This window comes from Dendrobates tinctorius, unplaced genomic scaffold (assembly GCF_039654945.1).
Source record: "Dendrobates tinctorius isolate UK_male_01 unplaced genomic scaffold, ASM3965494v1 ptg000440l, whole genome shotgun sequence".
Lineage (NCBI taxonomy): Eukaryota > Metazoa > Chordata > Amphibia > Anura > Dendrobatidae > Dendrobates > Dendrobates tinctorius.
The window spans coordinates 1,027,833-1,050,399 of NW_027362103.1; the positions used below are offsets into that span (position 1 = coordinate 1,027,833).

Sequence of the window (22,567 nt, forward strand, 5' to 3'; positions counted from 1 at the left end):
CTGCATCACCAACAGCCCCAGTGGTCTCTTTTGCAGCTTCAGCTATCACCTTCATTGCTGAGCAGCACGGGTAGCGTCGCAAATATATTTCCCCATAAACTACTACCCCCCCATCTTTTATTTACATTGCACGCACAGGGTCACGGACCGGGTCACTGCTGCCATGACATATCCTGTGAAGGACTGTCCGCCCCGTTACCAAGTAACCCGGCCCTAGGGGGCGCTGCACAGACACCTCCGGCCGGGTCGTATCAGGAGGGAGCCGCATCCTCACTGCACAGTGCAGACCCCTTCGGCTGGGTCCTATCAGGAGGGAGCCGCATCCTCACTGCACAGTGCAGACCCCTTCGGCTGGGTCGTATCAGGAGGGAGCCGCATCCTCACTGCACAGTGCAGACCCCTTCGGCCGGGTCCTATCAGGAGGGAGCCGCATCCTCACTGCACAGTGCAGACCCCTTCGGCCGGGTCCTATCAGGAGGGAGCCGCTTCCTCACTGCACAGTGCAGACCCCTTCGGCCGGGTCCTATCAGGAGGGAGCCGCATCCTCACTGCACAGTGCAGACCCCTTCGGCCGGGTCGTATCAGGAGGGAGCCGCATCCTCACTGCACAGTGCAGACCCCTCCGGCCGGGTCGTATCAGGAGGGAGCCGCATCCTCACTGCACAGTGCAGACCCCTTCGGCCGGGTCCTATCAGGAGGGAGCCGCATCCTGACTGCACAGTGCAGACCCCTTCGGCCGGGTCCTATCAGGAGGGAGCCGCTTCCTCACTGCACAGTGCAGACCCCTTCGGCTGGGTCGTATCGGGAGGGAGCCGCATCCTCACTGCACAGTGCAGACCCCTACGGCCGGGTCGCATCAGGAGGGAGCCGCTTCCTCACTGCACAGTGCAGACCCCTTCGGCCGGGTCGTATCAGGAGGGAGCCGCATCCTCACTACACAGTGCAGACCCCTTCGGCCGGGTCCTATCAGGAGGGAGCCGCATCCTCACTGCACAGGGCAGACCCCTTCGGCCGGCTCGTATCAGGAGGGTGCCGCATCCTCACTGCACAGTGCAGGCCCCTTCGGCCGGGTCGTATCAGGAGGGAGCCGCATCCTCATTGCACAGTGCAGACCCCTTCGGCCGGGTCGTATCAGGAGGGAGCCGCATCCTCACTGCACAGTGCAGACCCCTTCGGCCGGGTCATATCAGGAGGGAGCCGCATCCTCACTGCACAGTGCAGACCCCTTCGGCCGGGTCATATCAGGAGGGAGCCGCATCCTCACTGCACAGTGCAGACCCCTTCGGCCGGGTCGTATCAGGAGGAAGCCGCATCCTCACTGCACAGTGCAGACCCCTTCGGCCGGGTCGTATCAGGAGGGAGCCGCATCCTCACTGCACAGTGCAGACCCCTTCGGCCGGGTCCTATCAGGAGGGAGCCGCATCCTCACTGCACAGGGCAGACCCCTTCGGCCGGGTCGTATCAGGAGGGTGCCGCATCCTCACTGCACAGTGCAGACCCCTTCGGCCGGGTCGTATCAGGAGGGAGCCGCATCCTCATTGCACAGTGCAGACCCCTTCGGCCGGGTCGTATCAGGAGGGAGCCGCATCCTCACTGCACAGTGCAGACCCCTTCGGCCGGGTCGTATCAGGAGGAAGCCGCATCCGCACTGCACAGTGCAGACCCCTTCGGCCGGGTCTTATCAGGAGGGAGCCGCATCCTCACTGCACAGTGCAGACCCCTTCGGCCGGGTCGTATCAGGAGGAAGCCGCATCCTCACTGCACAGTGCAGACCCCTTCGACCGGGTCGTATCAGGAGGGAGCCGCATCCTCACTGCACAGTGCAGACCCCTTCGGCCGGGTCGTATCAGGAGGGAGCCGCATCCTCACTGCACAGTGCAGACCCCTTCGGCCGGGTCGTATCAGGAGGAAGCCCACGTCCTGCCACCTCTTCACTGCTATAGATCAGATATGAAATCAATACCTAAGGATTGGTACTTCCAAAATAAATACACAACCGAAAAAGAGAACTCCAAGGAAGTTTTTACCAAAAATTATTCAATAATTTTATTTATATTCATATATAGACCATAAGTGCAACATGCACCTTATAGTAGGAATAGCTGATATGCTGGAATATACTCAATTGGCATTTGCCTTTTTTAATAATTGGAATACTTCTTTTTGCCCTTTGATAATTTGTTTCCTGTGCAATATATACCAGGTTTACATGATACCTTGAATCTTTATGCGGCTTTTTAATTGTATTTTTGTCGCCACTTATAACTTTGTTGCACTTATGGTCTATATATGAATATAAATAAAATTATTCTATAATTTTGGGTAAAAACGTCCGTGTAGTTTTCTTTTTCAGTTTTGCACCTCTTCACTGCACAGTGCAGACACCTACGGCTCGGTCTTATCAGGAGGGAGCCGTGTCCTGCCAACTCCTCACGGCACATTGTACACCCCTCGGGCTCGGTCTTATGAGGAGGGAGCCGTGTCCTGCCAATTCCTCACTGCACAGTGTACACCCCTCGGGCTCGGTCTTATCAGGAGGGAGCCATGTCCTGCCAACTCCTCACTGCACAGTGTACACCCCTCGGGCTCGGTCTTATCAGGAGGGAGCCATGTCCTGCCAATTCCTCACTGCACAGTGTACACCCCTCGGGCTCGGTCTTATCAGGAGGGAGCCATGTCCTGCCAACTCCTCACTGCACAGTGTACACCCCTCGGGCTCGGTCTTATCAGGAGGGAGCCGTGTCCTGCCGACTCCTAACTGCACAGTGCAGACACCTACGGCTCGGTCTTATCAGGAGGGAGCCATGTCCTGCCAACTCCTCACTGCACAGTGTACACCCCTCGAGCTGGGTCTTAGCCATAGGGAACTGTGTCCTGCCAATGCCTCACTGCACAGTGTACCCCCCTCGGGCTCGGTCTTATCAGGAGGGAGCCGTGTCCTGCCAACTCCTCACTGCACAGTGCAGACACCTACAGCTCGGTCTTATCAGGAGGGAGCCATGTCCTGCCAACTCCTCACTGCACAATGTAGACCCCTCGGGCTCGGTCTTATCAGGAGGGAGCCATGTCCTGCCAACTCCTCACTGCACAGTGTAGACCCCTCTGGCTCGGTCTTATCAGGAGGGAGCCATGTCCTGCCAACTCCTCACTGCACAATGTAGACCCCTCGGGCTTGGTCTTATCAGGAGGGAGCCGTGTCCTGCCAACTCCTCACTGCACAGTGCAGACACCTACAGCTCGGTCTTATCAGGAGGGAGCCATGTCCTGCCAACTCCTCACTGCACAATGTAGACCCCTCGGGCTCGGTCTTATCAGGAGGGAGCCATGTCCTGCCAACTCCTCACTGCACAGTGTAGACCCCTCTGGCTCGGTCTTATCAGGAGGGAGCCATGTCCTGCCAACTCCTCACTGCACAATGTAGACCCCTCGGGCTTGGTCTTATCAGGAGGGAGCCGTGTCCTGCCAACTCCTCACTGCACAGTGTAGACCCCTCTGGCTCAGTCTTATCAGGAGGGAGCCATGTCCTGCCAACTCCTCACTGCACAATGTAGACCCCTCGGGCTCGGTCTTATCAGGAGGGAGCCGTGTCCTGCCAACTCCTCACTGCACAGTGTACACCCCTCGGGCTCGGTCTTATCAGGAGGGAGCCATGTCCTGCCAACTCCTCACTGCGCAGTGTACACCGCTCAGGCTGGGTCATAGCCATAGGGAACTGTGTCCTGCCAACGCCTCACAGCACAGTGTATACCTCTCGGGCTCGGTCTTATCAGGAGGGAGCCGTGTCCTGCCAACTCCTCACTGCACAGTGTACACCCCTCGGGCTCAGTCTTATCAGGAGGGAGCCATGTCCTGCCAATTCCTCACTGCACAGTGTACACCCCTCGGGCTCGGTCTTATCAGGAGGGAGCCATGTCCTGCCAACTCCTCACTGCACAGTGTAGACCCCTCTGGCTCGGTCTTATCAGGAGGGAGCCATGTCCTGCCAACTCCTCACTGCACAATGTAGACCCCTCGGGCTTGGTCTTATCAGGAGGGAGCCGTGTCCTGCCAACTCCTCACTGCACAGTGCAGACACCTACAGCTCGGTCTTATCAGAAGGGAGCCGTGTCCTGCCAACTCCTCACTGCACAGTGTAGACCCCTCTGGCTCAGTCTTATCAGGAGGGAGCCTTGTCCTGCTAACTCCTCACTGCACAATGTAGACCCCTCGGGCTCGGTCTTATCAGGAGGGAGCCGTGTCCTGCCAACTCCTCACTGCACAGTGTACACCCCTCGGGCTCGGTCTTATCAGGAGGGAGCCATGTCCTGCCAACTCCTCACTGCACAGTGTACACCGCTCAGGCTGGGTCATAGCCATAGGGAACTGTGTCCTGCCAACGCCTCACAGCACAGTGTATACCTCTCGGGCTCGGTCTTATCAGGAGGGAGCCGTGTCCTGCCAACTCCTCACTGCACAGTGTACACCCCTCGGGCTCAGTCTTATCAGGAGGGAGCCATGTCCTGCCAATTCCTCACTGCACAATGTACACCCCTCTGGCTCGGTCTTATCAGGAGGGAGCCATGTCCTGCCAACTCCTCACTGCACAGTGCAGACACCTACGGCTCGGTCTTATCAGGAGGGAGCCGTGTCCTGCCAACTCCTCACTGCACAGTGTACACCCCTCGGGCTCGGTCTTATCAGGAGGGAGCCATGTCCTGCCAACTCCTCACTGCACAGTGCAGACACCTATGGCTCGGTCTTATCAGGAGGGAGCCATGTTCTGCCAACTCCTCACTGCACAGTGTACACCCCTGGAGCTGGGTCTTAGCCATAGGGAACTGTGTCCTGCCAACGCCTCACTGCACAGTGTACACCCCTCGGGCTCGGTCTTATCAGGAGGGAGCCGTGTCCTGCCGACTCCTAACTGCACAGTGCAGACACCTACGGCTCGGTCTTATCAGGAGGGAGCCATGTCCTGCCAATTCCTCACTGCACAATGTACACCCCTCTGGCTCGGTCTTATCAGGAGGGAGCCATGTCCTGCCAACTCCTCACTGCACAGTGCAGACACCTACGGCTCGGTCTTATCAGGAGGGAGCCGTGTCCTGCCAACTCCTCCCTGCACAGTGTAGACACCTACGGCTCGGTCTTATCAGGAGGGAGCCATGTCCTGCCAACTCCTCACTGCACAGTACAGACACCTACGGCTCAGTCTTAACAGGAGGGAGCCATGTCCTGCCAATTCCTCGCTGCACAGTGTACACCCCTTGGGCTGGGTCTTAGCCATAGGGAACCATGTCCTGCCAACGCCTCACTGCACAGTGCAGACCCCTTCGGCCGGGTCCTATCAGGAGGGAGCCGCATCCTCACTGCACAGTGCAGACCCCTTCGGCCGGGTCCTATCAGGAGGGAGCCGCTTCCTCACTGCACAGTGCAGACCCCTTCGGCCGGGTCGTATCAGGAGGGAGCCGCATCCTCATTGCACAGTGCAGACCCCTTCGGCCGGGTCGTATCAGGAGGGAGCCGCATCCTCACTGCACAGTGCAGACCCCTTCGGCCGGGTCGTATCAGGAGGAAGCCGCATCCGCACTGCACAGTGCAGACCCCTTCGGCCGGGTCATATCAGGAGGGAGCCGCATCCTCACTGCACAGTGCAGACCCCTTCGGCCGGGTCGTATCAGGAGGAAGCCGCATCCTCACTGCACAGTGCAGACCCCTTCGGCCGGGTCGTATCAGGAGGGAGCCGCATCCTCACTGCACAGTGCAGACCCCTTCGGCCGGGTCGTATCAGGAGGGAGCCGCATCCTCACTGCACAGTGCAGACCCCTTCGGCCGGGTCGTATCAGGAGGAAGCCCACGTCCTGCCACCTCTTCACTGCTATAGATCAGATATGAAATCAATACCTAAGGATTGGTACTTCCAAAATAAATACACAACCGAAAAAGAGAACTCCAAGGAAGTTTTTACCAAAAATTATTCAATAATTTTATTTATATTCATATATAGACCATAAGTGCAACATGCACCTTATAGTAGGAATAGCTGATATGCTGTGATTTGCTGGAATATACTCAATTGGCATTTGCCTTTTTTAATAATTGGAATACTTCTTTTTGCCCTTTGATAATTTGTTTCCTGTGCAATATATACCAGGTTTACATGATACCTTGAATCTTTATGCGGCTTTTTAATTGTATTTTTGTCGCCACTTATAACTTTGTTGCACTTATGGTCTATATATGAATATAAATAAAATTATTCTATAATTTTGGGTAAAAACGTCCGTGTAGTTTTCTTTTTCAGTTTTGCACCTCTTCACTGCACAGTGCAGACACCTACGGCTCGGTCTTATCAGGAGGGAGCCGTGTCCTGCCAACTCCTCACGGCACATTGTACACCCCTCGGGCTCGGTCTTATGAGGAGGGAGCCGTGTCCTGCCAATTCCTCACTGCACAGTGTACACCCCTCGGGCTCGGTCTTATCAGGAGGGAGCCATGTCCTGCCAACTCCTCACTGCACAGTGTACACCCCTCGGGCTCGGTCTTATCAGGAGGGAGCCATGTCCTGCCAATTCCTCACTGCACAGTGTACACCCCTCGGGCTCGGTCTTATCAGGAGGGAGCCATGTCCTGCCAACTCCTCACTGCACAGTGTACACCCCTCGGGCTCGGTCTTATCAGGAGGGAGCCGTGTCCTGCCGACTCCTAACTGCACAGTGCAGACACCTACGGCTCGGTCTTATCAGGAGGGAGCCATGTCCTGCCAACTCCTCACTGCACAGTGTACACCCCTCGAGCTGGGTCTTAGCCATAGGGAACTGTGTCCTGCCAATGCCTCACTGCACAGTGTACCCCCCTCGGGCTCGGTCTTATCAGGAGGGAGCCGTGTCCTGCCAACTCCTCACTGCACAGTGCAGACACCTACAGCTCGGTCTTATCAGGAGGGAGCCATGTCCTGCCAACTCCTCACTGCACAATGTAGACCCCTCGGGCTCGGTCTTATCAGGAGGGAGCCATGTCCTGCCAACTCCTCACTGCACAGTGTAGACCCCTCTGGCTCGGTCTTATCAGGAGGGAGCCATGTCCTGCCAACTCCTCACTGCACAATGTAGACCCCTCGGGCTTGGTCTTATCAGGAGGGAGCCGTGTCCTGCCAACTCCTCACTGCACAGTGCAGACACCTACAGCTCGGTCTTATCAGAAGGGAGCCGTGTCCTGCCAACTCCTCACTGCACAGTGTAGACCCCTCTGGCTCAGTCTTATCAGGAGGGAGCCATGTCCTGCCAACTCCTCACTGCACAATGTAGACCCCTCGGGCTCGGTCTTATCAGGAGGGAGCCGTGTCCTGCCAACTCCTCACTGCACAGTGTACACCCCTCGGGCTCGGTCTTATCAGGAGGGAGCCATGTCCTGCCAACTCCTCACTGCGCAGTGTACACCGCTCAGGCTGGGTCATAGCCATAGGGAACTGTGTCCTGCCAACGCCTCACAGCACAGTGTATACCTCTCGGGCTCGGTCTTATCAGGAGGGAGCCGTGTCCTGCCAACTCCTCACTGCACAGTGTACACCCCTCGGGCTCAGTCTTATCAGGAGGGAGCCATGTCCTGCCAATTCCTCACTGCACAGTGTACACCCCTCGGGCTCGGTCTTATCAGGAGGGAGCCATGTCCTGCCAACTCCTCACTGCACAGTGTAGACCCCTCTGGCTCGGTCTTATCAGGAGGGAGCCATGTCCTGCCAACTCCTCACTGCACAATGTAGACCCCTCGGGCTTGGTCTTATCAGGAGGGAGCCGTGTCCTGCCAACTCCTCACTGCACAGTGCAGACACCTACAGCTCGGTCTTATCAGAAGGGAGCCGTGTCCTGCCAACTCCTCACTGCACAGTGTAGACCCCTCTGGCTCAGTCTTATCAGGAGGGAGCCTTGTCCTGCTAACTCCTCACTGCACAATGTAGACCCCTCGGGCTCGGTCTTATCAGGAGGGAGCCGTGTCCTGCCAACTCCTCACTGCACAGTGTACACCCCTCGGGCTCGGTCTTATCAGGAGGGAGCCATGTCCTGCCAACTCCTCACTGCACAGTGTACACCTCTCAGGCTGGGTCATAGCCATAGGGAACTGTGTCCTGCCAACGCCTCACAGCACAGTGTATACCTCTCGGGCTCGGTCTTATCAGGAGGGAGCCGTGTCCTGCCAACTCCTCACTGCACAGTGTACACCCCTCGGGCTCAGTCTTATCAGGAGGGAGCCATGTCCTGCCAATTCCTCACTGCACAATGTACACCCCTCTGGCTCGGTCTTATCAGGAGGGAGCCATGTCCTGCCAACTCCTCACTGCACAGTGCAGACACCTACGGCTCGGTCTTATCAGGAGGGAGCCGTGTCCTGCCAACTCCTCACTGCACAGTGTACACCCCTCGGGCTCGGTCTTATCAGGAGGGAGCCATGTCCTGCCAACTCCTCACTGCACAGTGCAGACACCTATGGCTCGGTCTTATCAGGAGGGAGCCATGTTCTGCCAACTCCTCACTGCACAGTGTACACCCCTGGAGCTGGGTCTTAGCCATAGGGAACTGTGTCCTGCCAACGCCTCACTGCACAGTGTACACCCCTCGGGCTCGGTCTTATCAGGAGGGAGCCGTGTCCTGCCGACTCCTAACTGCACAGTGCAGACACCTACGGCTCGGTCTTATCAGGAGGGAGCCATGTCCTGCCAATTCCTCACTGCACAATGTACACCCCTCTGGCTCGGTCTTATCAGGAGGGAGCCATGTCCTGCCAACTCCTCACTGCACAGTGCAGACACCTACGGCTCGGTCTTATCAGGAGGGAGCCGTGTCCTGCCAACTCCTCCCTGCACAGTGTAGACACCTACGGCTCGGTCTTATCAGGAGGGAGCCATGTCCTGCCAACTCCTCACTGCACAGTACAGACACCTACGGCTCAGTCTTAACAGGAGGGAGCCATGTCCTGCCAATTCCTCGCTGCACAGTGTACACCCCTTGGGCTGGGTCTTAGCCATAGGGAACCATGTCCTGCCAACGCCTCACTGCACAGTGTACACCCCTCGGGCTCGGTCTTATCAGGAGGGAGCCGTGTCCTGCCGACTCCTCACTGCACAGTGCAGACACCTACGGCTCAGTCTTAACAGGAGGGAGCCATGTCCTGCCAATTCCTCGCTGCACAGTGTACACCCCTCTGGCTCGGTCTTATCAGGAGGGAGCCATGTCCTGCCAACTCCTCACTGCACAGTGTACACTCCTCGGGCTCGGTCTTATCAGGAGGGAGCCATGTCCTGCCAACTCCTCACTGCACAGTGTACACCCCTCTGGCTCGGTCTTATCAGGAGGGAGCCATGTCCTGCCAACTCCTCACTGCACAGTGTATACCCCTCGGGCTCGGTCTTATCAGGAGGGAGCCATATCCTGCCAACTCCTCACTGCACAGTGTACACCCCTCGGGCTCGGTCTTATCAGGAGGGAGCTATGTCCTGCCAATTCCTCACTGCACAGTGCAGACACCTACGGCTCGGTCTTATCAGGAGGGAGCCATGTCCTGCCAACTCCTCACTGCACAGTGTACACCCCTTGGGCTGGGTCTTAGCCATAGGGAACCATGTCCTGCCAACGCCTCACTGCACAGTGTACACCCCTCGGGCTCAGTCTTATCAGGAGGGAGCCATGTCCTGCCAACTCCTCACTGCACAGTGGACACCCCTCGGGCTCGGTCTTATCAGGAGGGAGCCATGTCCTGCCAACTCCTCACTGCACAGTGCAAACACCTACGGCTCGGTTTTATCAGGAGGCAGTCGTGTCCTGCCAACTCCTCACTGCACAGTACAGACACCTACGGCTCAGTCTTATAAGGAGGGAGCCATGTCCTGCCAACTCCTCACTGCACAGTGTACACCCCTCGGGCTCGGTCTTATCAGGAGGGAGCCATGTCCTGCCAATTCCTCACTGCACAGTGTACACCCCTCGGGCTCGGTCTTATCAGGAGGGAGCCATGTCCTGCCAACTCCTCACTGCACAGTGCAGACACCTACGGCTCGGTCTTATCAGGAGGGAGCCATGTCCTGCCAACTCCTCACTGCACAGTGTATACCCCTCGGGCTCGGTCTTATCAGGAGGGAGCCATGTCCTGCCAACTCCTCACTGCACAGTGTACACCCCTCGGGCTGGGTCTTAGCCACAGGGAACTGTGTCCTGCCAACTCCTCATTGCACAGTGGACACCCCTCGGGCTCGGTCTTATCAGGAGGGATCCATGTCCTGCCAACTCCTCACTGCACAGTGTACACCCCTCGGGCTCGGTCTTATCAGGAGGGAGCCATGTCCTGCCAATTCCTCACTGCACAGTGTACACCCCTCGGGCTCGGTCTTATCAGGAGGGAGCCATGTCCTGCCAACTCCTCACTGCACAGTGCAGACACCTACGGCTCGGTCTTATCAGGAGGGAGCCATGTCCTGCCAACTCCTCACTGCACAGTGTATACCCCTCGGGCTCGGTCTTATCAGGAGGGAGCCATGTCCTGCCAACTCCTCACTGCACAGTGTACACCCCTCGGGCTGGGTCTTAGCCACAGGGAACTGTGTCCTGCCAACTCCTCACTGCACAGTGTACACCCCTCGGGCTGGGTCTTAGCCATAGGGAACTGTGTCCTGCCAAGGCCTCACTGCACAGTGTACACCCCTCGGGCTCGGTCTTATCAGGAGGGATCCATGTCCTGCCAACTCCTCACTGCACATTGTACACCCCTCGGGCTCGGTCTTATCAGGAGGGAGCCATGTCCTGCCAATTCCTCACTGCACAGTGTACACCCCTCGGGCTCGGTCTTATCAGGAGGGAGCCATGTCCTGCCAACTCCTCACTGCACAGTGCAGACACCTACGGCTCGGTCTTATCAGGAGGGAGCCATGTCCTGCCAACTCCTCACTGCACAGTGTATACCCCTCGGGCTGGGTCTTAGCCACAGGGAACTGTGTCCTGCCAACTCCTCACTGCACAGTGTACACCCCTCGGGCTCGGTCTTATCAGGAGGGAGCCATGTCCTGCCAACTCCTCACTGCACAGTGTACACCCCTCGGGCTGGGTCTTAGCCACAGGGAACTGTGTCCTGCCAACTCCTCACTGCACAGTGTACACCCCTCGGGCTGGGTCTTAGCCATAGGGAACTGTGTCCTGCCAAGGCCTCACTGCACAGTGCAGCCCCTCCGGCCGGTACCGGCAGAAGTCTGAGCTGTGTCCAGTCATGCCTGTCTCTGGACAGAAGAAGCAGCTCCATGCCTCCTGAGTTCTCTGCAGCAGACACGATCAATCACCAGGCAACGTGGGAATGTCTGCTATATAATCATCGTACAATCAGATTATCCCATTCCTACAAAGCTGCAGGCCGGGCTAAACCATCATCAGAAAGCAAAAATATGGACATTTATCACACATCAGAGAGATACTGATGTGGGCAAATTTCAGAGTGGAACATGCACTGGTTTTAGAAGCCTCAACAGACCTTAGGGTTCCTGTTGCTGCAATGGGTAGAGAAGAAGATACTTGCCTTTCTGTATGAAATAAGGGCTGCCAATTTTTGGGCATTCGTTAACAGAGAGAGAGCATCTGTCTGCTTCAACCAAGTCACATGGACACACAGAAAAATGGTGGATATTTCCACTAGAGTGTTCAGAAGAAGTTGAGGTTTTCAACCTCTGCCATACATGGATAAGTATTCCATTATGGCACTCCCGGTCAGTTGGTTTCTCAGAGTCATGGGAGCAGAGGACGTTGGCCACCAGAGTAGCAGGATAGTGAGCTCGACATCAAAACCCAGTCAGGTAAGTAATAGGTGGAGACATTTCGTGTCTCTGAGTGGTGTGGCGGTTGCTGTGTGGCTCATGATCGGCCACTATACAGAGTTTCTGGTAAGACATAAATTGGTAGTTGTGAGGATCATTGATCATTTTGTAGAGAGATCATTCACTTTTGTCGATGCGAGGGAGCGCCAGGGCTGTAGTCGTGGCTGAGAATATCAGGTCTTGTGCGCCCTGGTCTCCCTTCATATAGAAATAACATCCTTTAGTCAGTGTACTTGCCTCTCTGCACCTTCAGGGTCTCCTCTGGGTTGCTGAAGGCCCTCTCCATACGACTGCGCACAGTCCAGTTGAAACTTAAAACTTAGAACTTTTTCCTCTTCTCAGCACATCCTTATTAGATACAACATCAGCATAGGGTTCTATACAGTCCACATTCTCCACTTTCCCTGCACTTCTTCCTATGACCTTCAGTACAAGCCCGGGTCGTACCATCTCATTTGGCACCACAGCGTCCTCCCTGTTCAGACTTACTACACTCAGGAGTTCCCTCGTCCGTTTCGCCATGGACCTGAGGGCATCTGCCCATGCAATAAGCTGCCACATTATAGAGCCACCTGCGGCCCCGTACTGTTGTGATCTCTGCTGTAGCCGCTGTTCCACCACTGCTGTCACTCTGCTGCCAAGGCTGTACTTCTGGCCCACTGAACCCTAGATGGGCTGGGTTCCAAGCTTCGAATGTTATGGAGCTACTGGGTAGCTAGGGCTCTAGCCCCTCTGACTCCAACCAGGAAACTGTTCCTCTCTTAGCCCAAGTTAATTCCTCACATAGTTAACTATATACACGATTTATTATACTCAGGTGTCACGTACCCATCTAGTGACCCAACTAAGGTACTACACTGTCCCTAGACAACTATGGAAATACAATACACAGTTTTAACAACATTCATACTGCAGTCAACGGCTGGAAAACACTATATACGTAGCAGCATGAAATCACATTTAACCGGGACGTGCTTAAAGGGGTAGGGGCGGGTACTAGTCTTTGTAACCGCTTACATTCACATAGCTGTCTGCAGTTGCCTGAAGAAGCTGAAGATGGAGGCCACGTCCAGGACTTTCCGTTTTGGCTAGGAAGATCAAGTTGCAGGACAGAGTAGAGAATACAGCTAATCATTAACTGTGAATCCATGAAATGTCCATCTGTTTGTTCTCCTTCTCCTTGGTGTGTTGTCCAGTGCACGTCCTCTGCCCCGGTTGTATCCTGGATATGAGAATGAGAGCAGTCAGGACAGACATTGCACCATGGCCACCCCTATGGAAGATCTTTCTGCTGCTACTCACAGTACAGCTGCGTCTTGCTGAGGCATTTTGGCTTTTCGATGTCCTGTTCCCTCCCAGCATAACTCCAAAAGCAGCACTAAGCAACGACAGTTCACCTGTGGTGTTAGGTAAGAAACGCTTCCAAGGAAGAGAATAATGGCTGAGGTCAGATCTGGACGGATGTGTGGCGTGTCAGAGTGTATGTATGGTAAGCATCATTCTGGACAGGTTAACAATCTGACATGAAGACATTTTAGCCTATCCAGTCCAGACAATAGCCAAACAAAGAAATGCAAGTCAGTCAGTACTATCTACTACCTGTATTGAGGTGGACCACGTTCATACCGGTGTTACGGTTTCTATTTTTTTATCGAAAAATACAGGTGCCTGATGGACAGCATGAACTTATTAGAGAAGTTATTGCACCTGGGGTACTGGCATATAAATTGGGGTTAAAATGTTCCTCTGCCTTGTGTAAATCTGAGGAGCCATCAGCTTTTGTGGAGAACGTCCACATCTCTGTGCTCTTTATCTGTCTCAATAGATCATAAATTCAGAAACAAAATCAGAGAAGTAACGTCATTTCCGTATTACTTAAAATCGATCTTTATTGAATATTCATTGCAAAATTCGTGATAAGAATCCTTAACAATTCACTGACGTGTTTCTGGCGCTAATCGCAGTGTGATCCCTGGTATCACTAGAAAAGTATATAGAATCAACACAACCTGGTGTGAACATCCATCATCGCACAATGCTGGTCTCGGGTGACGTGTGGACACCATCATCATACAGTGCTAGACTCGGGTGACGTGTGAACACCATCATCATACAGTGCTAGTCTCGGGTGACGTGTGGACACCATCATCGTACAGTGCTGGTCTCGGGTGACGTGTGGACACCATCATCGTACAGTGATGGCCTCGGGTGACGTGTGGACACCATCATCGTACAGTGATGGTCTCGGGTGACGTGTGGACACCATCATCGTGCAGTGATGGTCTCGGGTGACGTGTGGACACCATAATCGTACAGTGAAGGTCTCGGGTGACGTGTGGACACCATAATCGTACAGTGAAGGTCTCGGGTGACGTGTGGACACCATCATCGTACAGTGATGGTCTCGGGTGACGTGTGGACACCATAATCGTACAGTGAAGGTCTCGGGTGACGTGTGGACACCATAATCGTACAGTGAAGGTCTCGGGTGACGTGTGGACACCATCATCGTACAGTGATGGTCTCGGGTGACGTGTGGACACCATGATCGTACAATGCCGGTCTCAGGTGACGTGTGGACACCATCATCGTACAATGCCGGTCTCGGGTGACGTGTGGACACCATCATCGTACAATGCCGGTCTCGGGTGAAGTGTGGACATCATCATCGTACAATGCCGGTCTCGGGTGACGTGTGGACACCATCATTGTACAATGCCGGTCTCGGGTGACGTGTGGACACCATCATTGTACAATGCTGGTCTCAGGTGAAGTGTGGACATCATCATTGTACAATGCTGGTCTCAGGTGACGTGTGGACACCATCATTGTACAATGCTGGTCTCGGGTGAAGTGTGGACGCCATCATTGTACAATGACGGTCTCGGGTGACGTGTGGACACCATCATTGTACAGTGATGGTCTCAGGTGATGTATGAACACCATCATTGTACAATGCTGGTCTCAGGTGACGTGTGGACACCATCATTGTACAATGCTGGTCTCAGGTGACGTGTGGACATCATCATTGTACAATGCTGGTCTCGGGTGAAGTGTGGACGCCATCATTGTACAATGACGGTCTCGGGTGACGTGTGGACACCATCATTGTACAATGCCGGTCTCGGGTGACGTGTGGACACCATCATTGTACAATGCTGGTCTCAGGTGAAGTGTGGACATCATCATTGTACAATGCTGGTCTCAGGTGACGTGTGGACACCATCATTGTACAATGCTGGTCTCGGGTGAAGTGTGGACGCCATCATTGTACAATGACGGTCTCGGGTGACGTGTGGACACCATCATTGTACAGTGATGGTCTCAGGTGATGTATGAACACCATCATTGTACAATGCTGGTCTCAGGTGAAGTGTGGACATCATCATTGTACAATGCTGGTCTCAGGTGACGTGTGGACATCATCATTGTACAATGCTGGTCTCGGGTGAAGTGTGGACGCCATCATTGTACAATGACGGTCTCGGGTGACGTGTGGACACCATCATTGTACAGTGATGGTCTCAGGTGATGTATGAACACCATCATTGTACAATGCTGGTCTCAGGTGACGTGTGGACACCATCATTGTACAATGCTGGTCTCAGGTGACGTGTGAACATCCATCATTGTACAGTGATGGTCTCAGGTGATGTAGGGACACCATTATTGTACAATGCTGGTCTCAGGTGACGTGTGGACACCATCATTGTACAATGCTGGTCTCAGGTGACGTGTGAACATCCATCATTGTACAGTGATGGTCTCAGGTGATGTATGGACACCATCATTGTACAATGCTGGTCTCAGGTGACGTGTGGACGCCATCATCGTACATTGCTGGTCTCAGGCGACGTGTGGACACCATCATTGTACAGTGATGGCCTCGGGTGACGTGTGGACGCCATCATCGTACAATGCTGGTCTCGGGTGACGTGTGGACACCATTATTGTACAATGCTGGTCTCGGGTGACGTGTGGACGCCATCATCGTACATTGCTGGTCTCAGGCGACGTGTGGACACCATCATTGTACAGTGATGGCCTCGGGTGACGTGTGGACGCCATCATCGTACAATGCTGGTCTCGGGTGACGTGTGGACACCATTATTGTACAATGCTGGTCTCGGGTGACGTGTGGACACCATCATCGTACAATGACGGTCTCGGGTGACGTGTGGACACCATCATTGTACAGTGATGGTCTCAGGTGATGTATGAACACCATCATTGTACAATGCTGGTCTCAGGTGACGTGTGGACACCATCATTGTACAATGCTGGTCTCAGGTGACGTGTGAACATCCATCATTGTACAGTGATGGTCTAGGGTGACGTGTGGACGCCATCATTGTACAATGCTGGTCTAGGGTGACGTGTGGACGCCATCATTGTACAATGCTGGTCTAGGGTGACATGTGGACACCATCATCGTACAATGCTGGTCTCGGGTGACGTGTGGACGCCATCATTGTACAATGCTGGTCTCGGGTGACGTGTGGACGCCATCATTGTACAATGCTGGTCTCGGGTGACGTGTGGACGCCATCATTGTACAACGCTGGTCTCGGGTGACGTGTGGACGCCATCATTGTACAATGCTGGTCTAGGGTGACGTGTGGACGCCATCATCGTACAATGCTGGTCTAGGGTGACGTGTGGACGCCATCATCGTACAATGCTGGTCTAGGGTGACGTGTGGACGCCATCATCGTACAATGCTGGTCTCGGGTGACGTGTGGACGCCATCATCGTACAATGCTGGTCTCGGGTGACGTGTGGACGCCATCATTGTACAATGCTGGTCTCAGGTGACGTGTGGACGCCATTATTGTACAATGCTGGTCTCGGGTGACGTGTGGACGCCATCATTGTACAATGCTGGTCTCGGGTGATGTGTGGACGCCATCATTGTACAATGCTGGTCTCGGGTGACGTGTGGACGCCATCATTGTACAATGCTGGTCTCGGGTGACGTGTGGACACCATCATCGTACAATGACGGTCTCGGGTGACGTGTGGACACCATCATTGTACAGTGATGGTCTCAAGTGATGTATGAACACCATCATTGTACAATGCTGGTCTCAGGTGACGTGTGGACACCATCATTGTACAATGCTGGTCTCAGGTGACGTGTGAACATCCATCATTGTACAGTGATGGTCTCAGGTGATGTAGGGACACCATTATTGTACAATGCTGGTCTCAGGTGACGTGTGGACACCATCATTGTACAATGCTGGTCTCAGGTGACGTGTGAACATCCATCATTGTACAATGCTGGTCTCAGGTGACGTGTGGACGCCATCATCGTACATTGCTGGTCTCAGGCGACATGTGGACACCATCATTGTACAGTGATGGCCTCGGGTGACGTGTGGACGCCATCATCGTACAATGCTGGTCTCGGGTGACGTGTGGACGCCATCATTGTACAATGCTGGTCTAGGGTGACGTGTGGACGCCATCATTGTACAATGCTGGTCTCGGGTGACGTGTGGACGCCATCATTGTACAATGCTGGTCTCGGGTGACGTGTGGACGCCATCATTGTACAATGCTGGTCTCGGGTGACGTGTGGACGCCATCATTGTACAATGCTGGTCTCGGGTGACGTGTGGACGCCATCATTGTACAATGCTGGTCTAGGGTGACGTGTGGACGCCATCATTGTACAATGCTGGTCTAGGGTGACGTGTGGACGCCATCATTGTACAATGCTGGTCTAGGGTGACGTGTGGACGCCATCATTGTACAATGCTGGTCTCGGGTGACGTGTGGACGCCATCATTGTACAATGCTGGTCTCGGGTGACGTGTGGACGCCATCATTGTACAATGCTGGTCTCGGGTGACGTGTGGACACCATCATTGTAGATGAATTTTACAATGAATATTCAATAAAGATCGATTTTAACCCCTTCAGCCCCCAAACCTGTTCGCACCTTCCTGACCAGGCCAAATTTCACAAGTCTGACCATTGTCGATTTATGAGGTAATATCTCTAGATCACTTCAATGGATCCTGGTGATTCTGAGATTATTTTCTTGTGACATTGTACTTCATGGTAGTGGTAACATTTATTCGATATGACTTGCATTCATTTGTGAAAAAACCCCCCATAAAATTGCAGATAACGTTGTTATTTTCTAACTTCTAATTTTTATGCCCGGAAATCACAGAGATACGGCACACAAAGTAGTTAATAAATAACATTTCCCACATGTCTACTTTACATCAGCACAATTTTGGAAACATATTTTTTTGTTAGGACGTTATAAGGGTTAAAAGTTGATCAGCGATTTCTCATTTTTACAAAAATAATTCCAAACCCATTTTTTTTAGGGACCACCTCACATTTGAAGTGACTTTGGGTGTCAATATAACAGAAAATACCCAAAGGTGACACCATTCTAAAAACTGCACCCCTCAAGGTACTCAAAACCACATTCAAGAAGTTTATTAACCCTTCAGGTGTTTCACAGGAATTAATGGAATGTGGAAAAACATGATTATGCTTTGCTTGTATAGCGCTATCTTATTCCGCTTTTCAGACATCAAAATTAACGTTTTACTTTTTTTCAGAAAAATTTTACTTTAGACCCAATTTTTTTTATTTTCACAAAGGTATCAGGAGAAAACGAACCTCAATATTTGTTGTTCAATTTCCCCTGAGTACGCCGATACCCAATATATAGGGGGAAATTACTGTTTGGGGACAAAGTAAGGAAGGAGCGCCATTTGGCTTTCTGAATGCAAAATTTGTTGGAACAAGTAGCGGATGAAATGTCACGTTTGAAGAGCCCCTGATACAATATTACAGAATGATATGAATCAGACATCTGATGGGCGAACACTTATCAGATGAGATTACTGTAGATAAATGGAGAGTAACCACCGAGGACGGAGGAATCCTATAGCTGCATATACAGCGGGTATGGAAAGTATTCAGACCCCTTTAAATTTTTCACTCTTTGTTTCATTGCAGCCATTTGATAAATTCAATAAAGTTCATTTTTTCCTCATTAATGTCCACTCTGCACCCTATCTTGACAGAAAAAAAACAGAAAAGTAGACACTTGCAAATTTATTAAAAAAGAAAAACTGAAATCTCACATGGTCTTAAGTATTCAGCCCCTTTGCTCAGACACTCCCATGTAAGTCCCATGCTGTCCATTCCTTGTGATCTTCCTTGAGATGGATCTACTCCTTCATTGGAGTCCAGCTCTGTGTAATTACACTGATAGGACTTGATTTGTAAAGGCACACACCCGTCTATATAAGAGCTCACAGCTCACAGTGCATGTCAGACCAAATGAGAATTATGAGGCCAAAGGAACTGGCCAAGGAGCTCAGAGACAGAATTGTGGCAAGGCACAGATCTGGCCATGGTTACAAAAGAATTTCTGCAGTCCTCAAGGTTCCTAAGAGCACAGTGGCCTCCATAATCCTTACATGGAAGAAGTTTGGGACCACCAGAAGTCTTCCTAGATCTGGCCGTCCAGCCAAACTGAGCAATCTTGGGAGAAGAGCCTTGGGGAGGGAGGTAAAGAAGAACCCAAAGATCACTGTGCCTGAGCTCCACAGATGCAGTAGGGAGATGGGAGAAAGCTCCACAAAGTGTCTCCCATCCTGCCCCTTGTCTCCCATCGTGCCTCCATGTCTCCCACCCTGCCCCTTGTCTACATTCTTCCCTCTTGTCTCCCCTCCTGCCCCCGTGTCTCCATTCTGCCCCGTCTCCCTTCCTGCTCCTGTGTCTCCCATCCTGCCCCTTTATGTCCCATCCTGCCCTGTGTCTCCCATCCTGCCCCCCCGTGTCTCCATTCTGCCCCATCTGCCATCCTGCCCCTTTATGTCCCATCCTGCCCCCGTGTCTCCCATCCTGCCCCCCGTGTCTCTCATCCTGCCCCGTGTCTGAAATCCTGCCCTTTGTCTCCATTCTGCCCCGTGTCCCCCATCCTGCCCCCCCTGTCTCCATTCTGCCCCATCTCCCAACATGCCCCAGTGTCTTCCATCCTGCCGCCCGTGTCTCCCATCCTGCCCCTGTGTCTCCCATCCTGCCCCTTTATGTCCCATCCTGTCCCCGTGTCTCCAATCCTGCCCCTGTGTCTCCCATCCTGCCCCCCGTGTCTCTCATCCTGCCCCCTGTGTCTGCAATCCTGCCCTTTGTCTCCATTCTGCCCCCGTGTCCCCCATCCTGCCCCTGCGTCCATGTGTCTCTATCCTGCTGGTGAAACATACATATTGCGGCTTGCCGCTTTCAATAAGGAAAAAAAAAATCCTTACTCGTTACCTGGCCCCGTTCCTGCGTTGATGATCTCTCCAGGCGTTTCAAGCGCGCACTCGCCGTCGAATGACAATGATGTCATACGCCGGCGACGTGCGCACTGACGTCAGCTGTCAGCCTCTGATTGGCTGACAGCTTTAACTATTGCTGTGCGGGTATTTCACCCCTTCAAGACCAGCGAATTTTAATAACTGAGGCTTGGAATTCTGTTTTCCTGCATCTGTGTGAGGAGCCTTAAAGATCCCTCTTTTTCCTCGCTGAGCGCCAGTTACCGATTGCACATTTTACCGTCACTTGGTCAGCCAAGACGGTGATCAGGACACCGCTACACGAGAAGCACCCGAGGGCCGTCTCTCCCGATCTCACACTGGCGGGTTTTGTTGGCACCATTTTCAGATACATGGCAGTTTTTGGTCGCTTTCTGGGAGGTAGAATGTACAAAAACCAGAAACTCAGGAATTGTTTCTTGGGTGTCTTTTTATGCTCTTCCTCGTGTGGTAAAAGTGATCAGGCAGCTTTATTCTGCGGGGCAGTACGATTACAGTGATAGCACTTATTTGTTTTAGGTTTTGGCGCTTTTACACAATGAAAACTTTTATATAGAAAAAGAATTGTTTTTGCGTCGCTTTATTCTGAGAGCTATAACGTTCTTATTTTTCTGCTGCTGGAGCGGTTTAACTGTTTGATGTTGGTGGGACAAGATGCCGTTTTCAGCGGTACCATGTGTATTTACGTTCATCTCTTTGATGGCGTTTTGTTCCACTTTTGGTTTGGCGGTATGATGAGAGAGTTGTTTTTTGCCTCATTTTTTTTCTTATTTTTTTAACTGTTCACTGAAGGGGTTAACCAGTGGGACAGTTTTATATGTCAGGTTGTTTCAGAAGCGGTGATACCAATATGTGTACTTTTTTATTTATTTTTTTTTCCATTTTTATTTATGGGACAAAACAAAGATTTTGTTAAAATTATTTTGTGATTTTTTTTACTTTATTTCTCTATGGGACCTTCACTTTCAGCACTCTGATCGGAATTCTAAGGTAGAGCAATGCAGGAGCCTGTCAGTGCTGCAGACACAAGCTTGTAAGACTTCTGCACATGGTCAAACAAACTTGCTAGTGCCTGGTAATCTGGATGTTGTCGTTACAACATTGGGTCACCATGGTAACAGTTGCCCCCATGCGATGACTTCATGGACAAAGGGCGCCTCCTCCCTCTTCCTGCCTTATTGATAGCAGCATTTAGCAGTTACACTTCTGGGAGCAGTGAGTGCCGGGTGTCAGTGGAACACCAGGCGGTGACCTCCCGCGCACAGGAGGCTGTGAAGTACTTCCCAACCATGACATACACTACCGATCACAAGTTTGGGGTCACCCAGACAATTTTGTGTTCTCCATGAAAAATCATACTTTTATTAATCAGATGAGTTTCCAAATGAATGTAAAATCTCGTCCAGACATTGACAAGGTTCGAAAAAAAGATTTTTACTTGAAATAATAATTTTCTCCTTCAGACTTTGCTTTCGGCACAGAATGCTCCTTTGCAGCAATTCCAGCATTGCAGACCTTCGGCATTCTAGCAGTTAATTTGCTGAGGTAATCTGGAGATATTTCACCCCATGCTTCCAGAAGCCCCTCCCACATGTCAGTTTGGCTTGATGGGCACTTTTTGCTCCCCATACGGTCAAGCTGCTCCCACAACAGCCCAATGGGGCTGAGATCCGGTGACTGCGCTGGCATCTCCATTACAGATAGAATGCCAGCTGCCGGCTTCTTCCCTAAATAGTTCTTGCATAATTTGGAGCTCTGCTTTGGGTCATTGTCCTGTTGTAGGATGAAATTGGCTCCAATCAAGCACTGTCCACAGGGTATGGCATGGCGCTGCAAAATGGAGTGATAGCCTTCCTTATTCAAAATCCCTTTTACCTTGTGTGACATCGGCGGCCGTGCCCTTCAGCGGCGGTGCCCGCCGCAGCGTCCCCTCACCTGCGCGCTCCTGTCCACGCGCACTTCCGCTCTGGCCTCCGCCCTGCTGCGGGTAACCGCGCCGGCCTTAGGACGCGCACGAGCGTTCCCCCGCTCTCTTCCGCTAGTGGGGGGCGTCGCTGAGGGGCGGGTCTGTAGGACGTACTTCCTGGTTCAGGATATATCAGGCGTCCGCCCTATTCTGAGGGCGCCTGGTGATTGTGTGACTTCCCTGCACTCATCGGCCGCATATCTGCTCTAGAGTATCCTGCCTGTCCTTCTGTCTAGGGCTATTTCCCCCTGTGAGCCCTGTGTCCTGCTCTGCTCCCGTCTGTCTGTCTCTGCCCTGTCCCCTCCGCTCCGACTCTCCTCCTGTGGACTCCTGCCCAGTGCCCTCCGCTATTCCGTCCTGGTACTCTTGTTCTGCCTGTCTGTCCTTCGAGCCGTCCCTCCTGGTACCGGCTGTCGCGGTTCTGCCCCCTGCGGTCCT

General features: G+C 52.9%; 1 protein-coding gene across 2 annotated transcripts in view; it reads left to right on the forward strand.

Moving 5' to 3' along the window:
• The window catches only part of LCAT (lecithin-cholesterol acyltransferase), a 229,423-nt gene that overhangs the window by 163,398 nt on the left and 43,458 nt on the right, over positions 1–22,567 (forward strand). Inside the window, exon 2 of one of the 2 annotated variants that reach the window (XM_073564245.1) lies at positions 13,024–13,236. The exons of the other annotated variant lie outside the window; for it this stretch is intronic. Within the exon in view, the coding sequence (XP_073420346.1) occupies positions 13,024–13,236 (213 nt within the window). The remainder of the gene's footprint in view (positions 1–13,023; positions 13,237–22,567) is intronic. 2 annotated transcript variants of the gene reach the window in all.